The following is a 13510-nucleotide window of genomic DNA, read 5'->3' as shown; positions in this document are numbered from 1 at the left end:
GTACTATTTGGTTATGGTTTGTAGATATAACAAGCAGATTATTATTTGAGTTTATGTTTTCGGATTGATTGACGACTAAGTAGTACTTGCTCGTATTCAAGTTAGGCACAGGAATTAATGAGGTGTACTTGGAAATCGTATAATTTATGTTAGGTATTGAATCATGTATGAAAAATAACTAAATTAAGGATGAAATTAAAAAGGAAGTAGAAGTGCAGGGCCCGGCATTGATGGCATAAGGTGTTGAACGGCAGGCGCCATGACTACTTTCCTCCAACAAAATGACTGTATTACTCCTCTAGTCAGGGCTATAAATGGCCCAAGAAATTGCTACTCTCAAGGGTAAGTATGTCTTGAGAACCTTCTCAAGTGTATAAATAAAAACACCGGAAAAGGTGAACTCATTCTACTTACGTATATATTTCTTCTCTTCAATCTCCACCACCAATGCAGTAGGATCTGGTAGTCACCACCATCTATGTAACAATGTGTTGTTGGCTAGTTTGCCAATTTGAGAATGAGAGGTGTTGGGACAAGAAGAGCTACGGAGCATGGATGTGGTGCTTCCACCAAGGGGACTGGCTCTACTTAGGCCTAACGTAGAGCCACCGTTTGGTAGCATGCTACTCTAATGGAGTTGTGTAACCCCACTTAGGGCAGTCCCAATGATGTATTGATGATGGTTTCTATCCTTATTAAATGACTTGTCACGTAGGCAAAACGCTGATATGGCAACGTAATTAATAAAGAAATAGAGCAAAAATCATAGAAATGGTTTCCTCATGAAGAAATCAGGTCTTCTCTTGACCCAATGCACCAAGAAACCATGAAATCGTCATTGGGGAGAAACCACCAGTTTCTAGGGGGCTCATGCCGCACTCTCATTGGAGGAAGAAGATAGAGTTGGGAGAGAGAAAGAGAAAATAATTATTACTCATAGAAATCATGGGTTGAAAAACAGTACTTTTTTTTGTGCGGTATCCTATATTATAGAAACTACTAGTTTCTTTCATTGGGACTGCCCTTAGTGTCTATTTGAACGAACTAGGACTAACAACTAGTCCTATTAGCTCCTATAAGTAGACTAGTGAACTAACAACTAGTTTATGACTAGTGGATTAATAATTAATCCACCAGTTTGATGTTTAAGGACTAAACATTATTCAATTAGTTGTTAGTTTTATGGATCAAACAGGGCCTTACGGAGTTACAACTCGTACATGATGTCCTTCTCGTCTATATCTTCTGTGTACGCTAGCGAAGACTAATTAGCGATGTCATTGGAGACACCACAGATGATCAATCCCTGTACCCGCAAATGACCCATCACCAACAGGTAATGTCCAACAAGGCTTGGATAATCCATGGGTAACATGGTAAGAGAGGGAGAGGGACTATGTAGACATCCGTGGACTCGTTGCCGCCTCTGCCTCTGTAGCCTGTGATACTGTTATCATACTGAGAGTCTAGAGGAACAAGGAACGCAAATGTGCCGTGTCGGGAGGCAAAACTCAAAACTATTTGGGTCGGAGTGGATCATTGTGCTGGCAATGAAGTAACTAGTGAGGCCCCAATCCCCAAGACAATAACGTGTGCGTGTGTAGCTCTATGAGCCGTATGTGTGCTCATTTTGGGTGTCAGGAACTGTAGAAACTTTACTCTGAACTCATACACATTCCAGTTTGGAACCCCAAATTCAATGATCCAATCCTCTGTTCTACAATATTCTTCGATTCCTATGCCCTGTTTGCTTGACTGATAAGTCATGGCTGAAACTGTTGGCTGATTTATTGTGAGAGAAAAATATTGTTCGTTGGCTGAAAAAGTACGGCTTATAAGCCAAGCGAATAGGCGCTAGTCCCTGCTGTCTCATTTTTTTTACAATTTGACCATTTTTTGAAAAAAAAATTACGTTTGGCCCCCCTGTGAGACGTAAACTCATCTTTGGACCTTGGGGGTTGACGTCAAGACTCATGGCTCCAAGGTAACACGTCTCAGCGCCACAGATCTTGGCTCCGAGGTGCCTGGCCGTGCACAGCAGGGCATCCTAGGTGGCGTTGACGTGGCTGGTACCTCGGCGCCAGAATGCATGGCTCCGAGGTCGACGCCACAGATCTTGATGCTTCGAGTCCTCATACACCGACGGGTTACGGCTAATGAAATTCTACTCCCTCGATCCAGACATAAAAAGTTGTGTTTAGAGATCTCTAGTTAGAATTTGCAGAATTTATCTTTTTTCCTGACATGTATATAGATGAAACCTCAGCTTAAATTATGTAAACACTTGTTGCATCTATTAGGTTTCAACTCTTGATCTTATTAGTTATTGCAATATTTTTATCCAAGTGTTAAATTAAAAGGTTGGTCCTTATTATATCATTTATTCAAAATTTTATTTTTTCAATTAAAAAATATTCTAAATCCTATGTTATCCTCTTAGTTACTTGAATAGTATAAAGAACATTTCAATCTGCATATTAAATTTGTTATTGGAAGAATTATATATGTAGTAGTATTGTTTTATAAAAACATGGAATGCTTAAATAAAAATTTCTAGTATTGGGTATAACATAATATTTTAGTTAAAACATACACAAATATTTATAATAAAGCTTATAAAAAATATTTTCATAGATTACTAATATAATTTAAAGTGAATAGTTAATGCCATTGATATATGATTTGTTAAGAAAACATTCTTTCTTGATAAACTTTTAAAATAAATAATTATTCTATTGTATGCATGTTTACTTTTGGTTTACATGGTGGCACGTAGCATCATGCTTACTTTTTAATTTAACAATGGTACATGTGTATATTTAGAAATGTAAATAAATAGCGTAGTTTGTAGTTATTGAGTTGAATTACTTTGTATAACCATTTAATACATAGATTTGAAGAATATTTTACTGTACTTTTTATAATTAACTAATGAATTTGCTTGTGTGTTGCTGCGGTCAAATATCTGTTTAGATGTCACCTGCAGTGCCGGGTGCCGCCACACGCTTTGTCTATCGTTTGTATATCGATCCAACCTCTCCATCTTTGCGCCATCTCCCTCATCATGTTGCCTCATTTGGCTCCACTCGTCTTATGTCCACGAAAAGGCAAGGAGAAGGAGAAAGCAAGTGAATTGACGCAAAAAAAAAAAAACACTTAAAGCACAAGGCACATGTATGCACTTAAATGCATTTTTAAATCAAACATAAGAATGTCGTGTTGTTCAAAATTGACTCAGCTGTGAAAAGTGATGGAACTTCTTACCCAAAACCTACACAAGCTGGTCAAATACTGGAAGCTCTAAAATCTAGTTTAATTATAAGAGACATTTTGATTTTTTTTAATATATACCTTTTGCTATGCACTTTCTAAATGCATACAAAAAACTATGTATCTAGAAAATACGAAACGTCTTATAGTTTGAAAAGAATGAAGTACTCCCTCTTGGTCCCAAAATAAGTGTCTCTATAGCATTTGAAAATTTTGTCCCATCATAAGAGCACTTTTAGCTTATTATGGACCACCTAAATGCTACCACTATTTCTATTTACAAAATACAATCATTATATGTTGGTATATTTTTGATAGGCGTATATATTTAATTTTACACTAGCATTGATTCTTTCTCTCATTTTCTAGAAGTGCACTTGTTTTAGAACGGAGGATGAACTAATTTTGTACCGGAGGATGAGATCGCCAAGTAGATGTGTATAGGCGTCACTCTCCCTTCTAGCCAGTAGTAGCAGATAGCCTCCACCGTGTTCGTAGAATGCGTGCAGGCGGACCTGGAAGTGATCTGCCAGCTAGCCAATGCAAGCCGCCGGCGGCTGCCGTAGGTAGAATCATGTCGCTCGCGTGCACGTGCCGAGAAACAACAAAATTAAGTTTGTCCCGGGGACACGCCGGCGACGACCGTACGTGGAATCCAACCACGTACACGTAAGCACGTCTGCACCCTGATGAGCCGAGAGAAAGAGAGAGAGAAAAGAAGTGGACGATCGAGTAGTACGATACATACGTGTCTATGTGGAAGCGTGCTGGACGTCCACGTCGTTACCACGTAGTACGAGCACACGAGGAGTGCTTGCTTTCTCAGCGTCGGCGTCAGCCCGTACGTACGTACCTGCCGGGCGGCATGCACTGTGTCGTGGCGTAGGCACCATGCCGATCGATAAAGGGTCGGGAGACCACGAGGAAGCGGCCACGCCCATCCATCCTCTCTGGTGGTGCGGCGGTCGGCTTCGCTCGGCGCCCGCCTGGTGATTGCCTGCCGGTGCCGGCGAGGTTGGTGCGGCGCCGTGCTCGCTCGTGAGTGGGAAAGGCAATATCGTAAGAGGCGGATCCGGCCGCCTGCACGTGGATTGCACCCATACCCAGGTGAGCTCACGATAGAAAAAAGAGAGGGTGGCTATGGCTATGGCTATGGCGTATGGATACGTCGTCGTCTTCGATGTGTGCCAAGATAAACTCTGGCATCGTGTGTGCTTGGACTCAGCTTTGGTGCTCTGCGACAGACGTACCGGGCCGGGGGCGATGAATGAATGGACTGATCATGTCTGATCTCATGACTTGTCGTCTGCTTACTGCATACTCACTGCATATACTTTTTATATATATATGGGGATAGACACGTACGTAGGTACATGGTCCCTGTGACCACCACGTATAGTGCTGCTATTCGCGTCAATCGAAAATGGTATGGTAACAGCCTGCCTATCAGCTGTGTGCCCCAACATACACGTAAACTTTTGCACCGAGGACGACTGGATCGGAGTACAAGGAGAAAACTCGCACACAGGTTTCGCCATTTATAGAGACGACCAGCGCCTCCACTTCCTACTTGCTCCAGGCATCAGCTAGCAGCGCCATTATTGTTCACCGCGCGCGCAGATCAGCGCAGCGAACGTACGTACAGCCGTGCGTGACTCCGTGACAGGGGAGGACCGTACCGATGGGCAGCGTCGGCGGCTCGCCGGAGGAGGAGCAGCAGACGGCAGAAAGTGGCCCTCCGCCGGCGGCGGTCTGCGTCACGGGGTCCACCGGCTACGTCGGCTCCTGGCTCGTCTGCACGCTGCTCCGGCGAGGCTACCGCGTCCACGCCACCGCCAGGGACACAGGTACGTACGAGGGCCAGGGATCTAGCTACCTGATGCACGTAGTGAGGCTAGGCGGGGTGTTGAGCTGCTAGCTGACCCACGGTGGTGTTGGTGGTGGCAGGCAAGGCCTGGCAGGTGCTCGGCGCCGTGGAGGAAGGGAGGGACCGGCTCAGGGTGTTCCGGGCGGACATGGGCGAGGAAGGGAGCTTCGACGCCGCCGTCACGGGATGCGTGGCGCTCTTCCACGTCGCGGCCTCCATGGAGCTCCACGTATCACCCGCCCATCACGACAACCTTGGTGAGCTAGTTGTTGTGAACTTGCCGTGATATATGATATAGATATATACATGTAAAGTTGTCGACAGCTAGCTCACTCTCCCTCCGTTCTGCGTGATCCACACAAATGCTTCGAGTCCTCATACACCGACGGGTTACGGCTAATGAAATTCTACTCCCTCGATCCGGACATAAAAAGTTGTGTTTAGACTTTAGAAAGATTTGATGGATAAAAATAAATCTTAAAAACTACAAACGTCAACAAATTTTTAAGTTGTGTAGTTTCAAAACATATAGCTATGTTTGTATATTAGTTTTTTTATAAAATGCTTTTGAAAACTCATAACTTTGAATGAAAGGTACTCTCTCAGTTCTAAATTGTAAGTTGTTTTGTCTTTCTTTGATACGTAGCTTTTATTACACGTCTATGTTTACATACTTAGTAAAAGCTACACTTCTAGAAAAATCAAAACAATTCATAATTTAAAACGGATGGAGTATATACTATTGAAAAATTAGTGTTCATGGGTACACATCGAAGACCATGCAGGTTAAATGTGTGATAACCATTTTTTACTCTCCGAAGTAGTAAAGTAACAGGAGAGCACCACCGCACCGGTTGGTTGGAAAAGAGATCGCCAACAGCTATGTAGACTAGATGTAGTTAAAGATGAGCAACGGGCCAGCATGGCCCGGCATGGCCCGAGCCCGGGCCAGGCACGGCCCGATCGGGCTCGGACCCTTTTAGCCCGCCGGGCCACTGGGCTGTGCCTGAACAGTCCACCGTGCCTGGTGGACGGCCCAGGCACGGTCCGTGGGCTGAATATCGGGCCGTGCCAGCCCGTTGAGCCCGTGGCCCACTGGTTCATCGGGCCAGCCCATAGCCCGTTACACAGTAAATACCATATTTCAAACAGCACAATCACAGGTTCAAACTTCAAACAATCACATGTTCACATATTCATATTCAACAATCACAGAAACACCAGATGACAAAAGATTTGAGCTGTTTATGCAATGCCGCCTCATTAAAAACCTTTCTAGGTAAAACTCACATCTCGTGAGATAAAACCCTAGAAAGGAAAAGAGTACGACCAGCTCAATAAATTAAAATGTTCAAATTGTTCAAAGTTATTACAAACCAGCTAGCTCAAATGTCTCAACTCTCACAACTAAACTCGCACTCACAGCCTCACAGGCTCTCAGCTCTCAGCAGTCAACCATCACCAGCAGTAGATGATCCACCAGCTTCATCATCAAGGTACTGCTCTTTGAAGTACTCTTCTAGCTCTTAGTCCTCCATAGTGTGCTGTCCATCGAATTCACCTAGCTCCTAGTCTTTGACACAGATTAGCATCTCCACGTTGTTCGCGCCCAATCGCCGTCGCCGCTCCTCAATGATCCTGCCAGTAAGACTAAAGGTAGACTCCGAAGAAGTAGTTGATACAGGAACAGTCATAATATCTTTAGCCAAGGTACAGAGAACTGGATAGGTTAGTTTATGCTCATGCCACCAATTGAGGATATCAAAGTCATCATCATATGCCACAACATTGTCACTGTCAAGGTAAACAGTGAGCTCAGAGAGACCAGGAGGCACAATAGATCCTACAGATGCACTTGAAGGACCAGAAGAAACTGATCCTCCAAAAATTTTGCCCCATGCCTACTTTCTCTTACCTGTCAGTCCAGATGGATGGGTGGTTCTAGCTGGCCTAGCAGCACCAAACTTAGATTCATACTTGTCATAGAGTTTATGCAACTCAGATTTAACCTCAGCAAAGTAATCAATGTAACTCATATTGTTACTTAGAGCAAGCAAGTCAAGCACATTTCCCAGACCTTTCAACTTAGCCCTTGGGTCCAGAATAAATGCAAAAGAGTATAACAGTGGTATATTCTTTCAATACTTAAGAAATTTATTCTTCATTGGCACAACTACAGCAGCAAGAGTATTATCATGTTCAAATTCATGCAGATGGGATGCAATCTCAAGTATGTGATGCAGTACCAAAGGACTAGTGGGGTAATAAACACCAGAAAGTACAACAGTTGAATCATAGAACAACTCAAGGAACTGCAATACCTTGTTAGCAATGTACCAATGCTGTTCATTCAATAGAGGATAGCCAGACTGAGAATTGATGAACACAGAAAACACAGATCTATATGGCATGAGATGTTTTAGCATAAGGTAGGTTGAGTTCCATCTAACATCTATATCCAAAGCAAATTTACGAGGCCTCATACCCTTAGCAATGCAGTAGTTTTTGAATTGTGCAATGCGATGATTAGATGAATTCAGAAAGTTAATTGCAGTCCTAAAAACCTCTATGTGTGGTTTAAGCCTTTTCAAACTAGATTTAACAATCAAATTAATTATATGGCAATCACATCTCTAATGCACAACATGATAGATCTTTTTACTAGGATTCAATGGATCAATATCATAACCCAAGTAACCAGCAAGCAGAGGACTCAAAGTAAGCATAGCAGATGTATTAGCAGATGCATTATCAAGGCTAACAGAGAAAACTTTGTCAAGTAGGCCCCAATCTCCAAGCACACCAGCAATAATTTCAGCAATGTTAATACCACTATGAGTCACTTCAATCAGTTTAAAGCCAATAATAGCTTTCTTAAGTTCCCACTCAGAAGTAATGTAGTGAGCAACAACAGTGATATAATCTTCCTTAGCATTGCCAGACCAGATATCAGATGTCAAACAAACAGAAGACACACCAGGCATTACTTTATTTTTTAGGTGATGCAGTTTTTCATTGAAAAGCTTAGAAAGATCTCTAGATGTGGTGAATCTAGACACTCTCTTGTATCTAGGATTGTGAGCACGCTGAATGTAATCATCCCAAGCATCATTGTCAGCAATAGATAAAGGCAGATCTAATCTAGCAATCAAACGGCAAAGCTCAGCTCTAGCAACATCAGGCCTATATTCCCAGTTCCTATAAGACCCATCAGGATTCAAAGCAAGCCTAGTTTGAACCAAATTAGCCTGTTCTGTTTTCTTCTTGCATGAGAGCATATGTCTTTTCAAATGACCAGTGTCATTAGCAGATTTACTAGACAAACGAGACTTACAGAGCTTACAAATAGCAACAACACGTACCTCACCGTCCACTGTCTCTATGATTTCATCAAAGTTAGCCCAGACAGGGGATCGACGCTTACTAGTGGTGGATGAAGCCAGAGATGTTGCATCGCTGGTGGCCGCAGCACTAGCCGCTGCATCGTCTCGGTTGGTCGGAGCAGCACTCCTACCGAACAAGAGATGAGCAGCATCTCCCATGTCGTCTTCGTCATCGGGGATCTACCCTGTGGCCCTGAGCTCATCGTTGATGGTTGGACCATCGTCACCATCAGCGGACTCAGAGCTGGCCATGGCAGATGGCACCCACCCAACCGGCACCGTCCCTCAACGCCTCCTGCGACACCAGCTACACATCGGCGACCTGCGAACCAAAAACACCAAGAAATGGATTAGGGTTCGTGTGATTGCCTACTAGATCTAGGGTTAGGGTTAGGGTTAGGGTTAGAGGTACTTGCCTGCATGGAGACGGAGCCCGGCGCCGGAGAAATGGAAAAGAAGACGAAGACGAGACGGAGAAGAGGGGGGAGACAAAAGGAGATCCCAAGATCCGGTCAGAGAGAGACAAAGAGTCAAACTAGTCAGAGAGGTAGGGAGGAAGAAGTAAGACGAGGAGGGGGGAGAGATCAGAGAAGAGGAGATCTCAACATCCGGCGTCGGCAGCGGTAGCCTGGGAGGTGGACGACGACAGCGGTAGCCTGGGAGGTGGTCGACGGTGGGCGGCGGGCGGCGACCGGCGACGTGAGGCGAGGCGAGGTGGGGATTAGGGTTAGGGTTTCAGAGCTCAAAGGCGAGGGTGGCGGGCGAACGGCTGCGGGCGCGGGCGGAGTGAGGGGGAATGGCCGAAGGTGGGGGTCCGCCGGGGCAGGGGGGCTTATATAGCCCCTCCAGCTGCCGGGCCTCCACCGGGCCGGGGCTTCAGCCCAAGCTCGGCCTGCTACGGGCTTTGGGCCGGCACGAGCCCGGTTAGGGTTCGGGCCGTGCCGTGCTCGGGTCGGGCCTAATAAGCGTGCTTTGGGCCGGGCCTTTGGCCCACGGGCTGCATGCACATCTTTAGATGTAGTCCACCAATCCATGCCTTGTATGTGCTAGTGGTTTTAATAAAAGATACAAGTGTTAAAAGTGCAATCAATGAATTTTGCCTTATAATTTACAAGTAATCAAAATGGTTTATCAGTGTTATTTCTCGTTTATTCATATTTTGACACAATACTCCATACTTTATAATATTTATTTATCCATTTTGTCATATGAAATTAAGTTATCAACCAGCATGCATGTGACATAGATGCCAAAAAACAAAGTGAACATGTATAAAATTTTTCATCTTGTGTGTTTCCTTCGTTTTCATTGAGTTCTGCTGGATGGATTCCAAAAGTTGACCGTGGGACTCCCTATTTTTACCCTGAATACGCTTTGGTATAAAACTGTAAAAGGGCAGAGAATTTGGGCAATGGAAAGCCCTGGGTCAATTGGGCCAACATTAATAATTCCTATGTGTGGATAGACCTACCAAGACGTGTTTTCTTTGCTGAAGCATTCCATCTTTGGTCAAGTATGCTAGTGATAGTGAGTCTTCTAGAAGTCATCGGTCACTTGCATCTTGCATCTTGCATCTTGCATCTTGCATGTGAGTCTTGTACGTCAAAATCTTGCGGAAAATGACCACGCGAGATAAGGTCAAGTGATCCTGCCACTCCTCGTACGTCTTGTTCTCATGATAGACTTGCCAAATAACTTCCTTGCTTCATGCCAAAGTGCAGTAAGCATGGCTCGACGTACATTGAGTTTGGACAAGCGGCGGCCGTGGGTTGGATGGACCAACATCCTGTCTCTAGGCCGATCGATCCAGGTAGTCTGTGATCTCTGGGCCGGTCTTTAGATATCTTTGCACATTCCCACATTACAAAAAAAAAAGATCTCATCTTGTTTTAGCTTGCAACGGAATTGCCACCAAGAACCTCTTGGGAAAACTACAATGGTCGAAAAATGGTATATACACATTGGCTCAATGCCAAATGCGCCAATCAAAAGTTTGAGATCCTCGATCATCCTGTTTCATGGGAGTTATGGAAAGAACATAACGCAAGAATTTTCTAGTCTAGAAGAAAAATTCGTTGGCCATTGAGGTAGTCACCAAGATCAAAGATGAAGTGACAAGCTAGATTTAAGTCGGAAAGAGTCTCCAGCAGAAGACGACAAAGGGGGCAATTCTCCGAGTTTGTCGAACCATGAGTCAATCAACAAATAATCAGATAACCTTCCTCGCCGCACAATGAACACGAGCCATGTGGCTCCACCAATGTGGGGGACATTCTCGCCGTGGTCCCAACTCCCAAGTCCCAAGTGTTTGGGAAAAGGTTGGTGATGTTAAGCCATGTCACGATGTCCTTCCACATTCGTCTAGTGAAACGACAGTCTTAGAAAAAACGGTTTAGTGAACCGACAATCGTAGAAATGGTGGATGTCAGTTGGTAAAAGACGACAATGGGGGCAATTCCCCGAGTTTGTCCAACCATGAGTCACCGAATGATGAGATATCCAGACTCTGTTTTGTAAAGCAAGTAAGTTGAAGAACTTGCACTTTGGCTGTGTCAACGTCTTCTAAACTGAGGGAGCATAAATTTGTTTTTGTGGAGTCTAGGTATATTATGAATTTCTTGCTAAATGAGTTGAACTGTCCAACTGATTTAGCAAGAAAATATATCACAAATTAACAGATAAATAGTCACTAGCTAATTCGAATGTCAATTAAAACAGGAAATGTACCACGTATAACGTTACTTTTTCTTAACACTTGTCGGATTGAATTAACCTGCCGTGATATTGCAGAGGAGCACGTGAGGTCAAGCGTGCTGGAGCCGGCGACGAGGGGAACCATCAACGTGCTGCGGTCCTGCGTCCGCGCGGGGACCGTGCGCCGGGTCGTCTTCACGTCCTCCGTCAGCACGTTGACGGCGGCGGACGCGGAGGGGCGGCGGAAGGCCGTCCTCGACGAGTCCTGCCTCAGATCCCTCGACGACGTCTGGCGCACCAAGCCCGTCGGCTGGGTGCGTGCACTAGCTTCTCGCTTCACGCAGTGATCTGCTTCGTCGACCTCTCAGCTCTTTCTGAGCTGATGAACCCTATGCTTGCTTCTGACCTGTGGCAGATCTACATCCTGTCCAAGCGGCTGACAGAGGAGGCGGCGTTCAGGTTCGCGCAGGAGAACGGCGTCCACCTCGTGTCCCTCGTCCTGCCCACCATCGCCGGGCCGTTCCTGACGCCAAGCGTCCCTACGAGCATCCAGCTCCTGCTGTCACCCATCACAGGTACGGTAAGCCGACACAGGTCGTTCGATCCATCACAGTCACAGAATCACAGGTTGCGCTGCTCTTGACGCTCTGTCTGATCTTACCTGACGCCACGCCGGCGCGGCGCTGCCCGCAGGTGACCCGAAGCTCTACGCGGTGCTGGCCTCGGTGCACGCCAGGTTCGGGTGCGTGCCGCTGGCGCACGTCCAGGACGCGTGCGACGCGCACGTCTTCCTCATGGAGGCGCCGCACGCCGAGGGGCGGTACCTGTGCGCCGCGGGCGGGTACGCGGCGGCGCACCTCGCGCGGCTCCTCGCCTCGCGCTACCCTCCGTTCAGGCCTGGCGACAGGCTGAGCAGAGACTTCGACGACGCCTCGTGCTCGCCGGTGGTTTCGTCCAGGAGGCTGCAGGATCTCGGGTTCAGGTTCCGGCACGGCGTCGAGGACGTGGTGAAGGACAGTGTCGCGCAGTGCCTTGCCCATTGGTTTCTGGAGCATCCTGAGACCTGAATGGGACAGAGGCACAGAGCTCCTAGTTGGTTTCAGGCTTTCAGCCTTCAGGGCTTCAGGCTTTCAACAGCGATATTGATATAGACCGGACGTCCGAAGCGGCCGGACACACCGTTCCACACCTCGCTCTTCCACACTCACTTCCCCCCGCACCCCCGCTCCCCCGCACACGCTCTCCCCCGCTCCGCCAGCTCGCTCTCAGTGCCGTCCCCTGGACAGGGATGCCGCGCCCACACACGCAAGCTCGTAGCGCGCCCCGGCCGACTGTGCTCCAACCCTCCCTTCTGTGTGACCTCCATGCCCACCTGTGCTCCCAGTGACCTCGCTCCCACCAGATACGAGGACAACCGCGACGGCTCAAACGAGGTAAGGTCGGTCCTTTTCTAGATTTGAGCCCTCCCCCTCCTCCCCCTTCTCTGGATCTGAGCGCTCCCCCTCGGATTTGAGCCCTCCTTCTCCTCCTCCCCCTCCTCCTCCACTGGATCTGAGGGACGTGGTGGCGACTAGGGTTCCGGCAAACTCTGTTGCAGTAGCCTTGTTTGGTTGTTGCAACAAGTAATATTTCTTTGTTGCATTAGTCTTTTTTTCTGATGTTGTATCTCACATTGCAGTAGCCTTGTTCTGATGTTGCAACAAGTAATATTTCTTTGTTGCATTAGTCTTTTTTCCTGATGTTGCTTTTCTCGCATTGCGCTTTGTTCTGTTTGTTGCAGTAGCCTTGTTCTGATGTTGGAACAAGTAACATTTCTTTGTTGCATTAGTCTCTTTTTCTGATCTTCATCTCAAATTGCAGTAGCTTTGTTCTGTTGTTGTAGTCACCTTGTTTTAATGTTGCAGTAACTTGTTTTGATGTTGCAAACAAGTAATACTTCTGGACACGCGCAGCTAGCCGGGCTTCCCGCGTCCGAACGCTAGGAGTGCCGTTTCAACAGTGATAGGATAGCACTGGAGAAGGCAGCCAGGCAGAGCCGGGATGGATGGTTGGGCTTGGGCTTAAGCATGGCATGTTACCTGGGCCTAACGGCTCTTATGATTTTGTGGGCTTGAGTTCATTGCGCTTTTCGATTTGTAGTAACTTCCCACACTTTTAAGCCGCTATTGAAATAGCTAAACTAATAGGAATATGTTTGTGCAATTGTGCGTACAAGCTTGTTATATATAACAAATTCTTAAGAACTCGTCTAGTTTGTCTGAAGTGCTCAATTTTGTAGTGAAATGTTCATCCGGGT

At 46.2% G+C, this 13510-nt stretch overlaps 1 protein-coding gene across 1 annotated transcript; it reads left to right on the top strand.

The window, feature by feature from the left end:
• The first annotated feature begins 4742 nt into the window (after positions 1–4742).
• LOC136528675 (putative anthocyanidin reductase) lies at positions 4743–12400 on the top strand. Its single transcript, XM_066521640.1, has 5 exons — positions 4743–5117; positions 5218–5394; positions 11311–11528; positions 11630–11789; positions 11908–12400. Exons 1-5 carry the CDS (start codon positions 4952–4954, stop codon positions 12279–12281), a joined length of 1095 nt encoding a protein of 364 aa, XP_066377737.1. The 5' UTR covers positions 4743–4951; the 3' UTR covers positions 12282–12400.
• Positions 12401–13510: the final 1110 nt, after the last annotated feature.

This window comes from Miscanthus floridulus, chromosome 19 (assembly GCF_019320115.1).
Source record: "Miscanthus floridulus cultivar M001 chromosome 19, ASM1932011v1, whole genome shotgun sequence".
In the NCBI taxonomy this organism is placed as follows: domain Eukaryota; kingdom Viridiplantae; phylum Streptophyta; class Magnoliopsida; order Poales; family Poaceae; genus Miscanthus; species Miscanthus floridulus.
The sequence above is the reverse complement of the archived record's forward strand: the minus strand, read 5'-3'. Positions and strand labels throughout refer to the sequence as shown.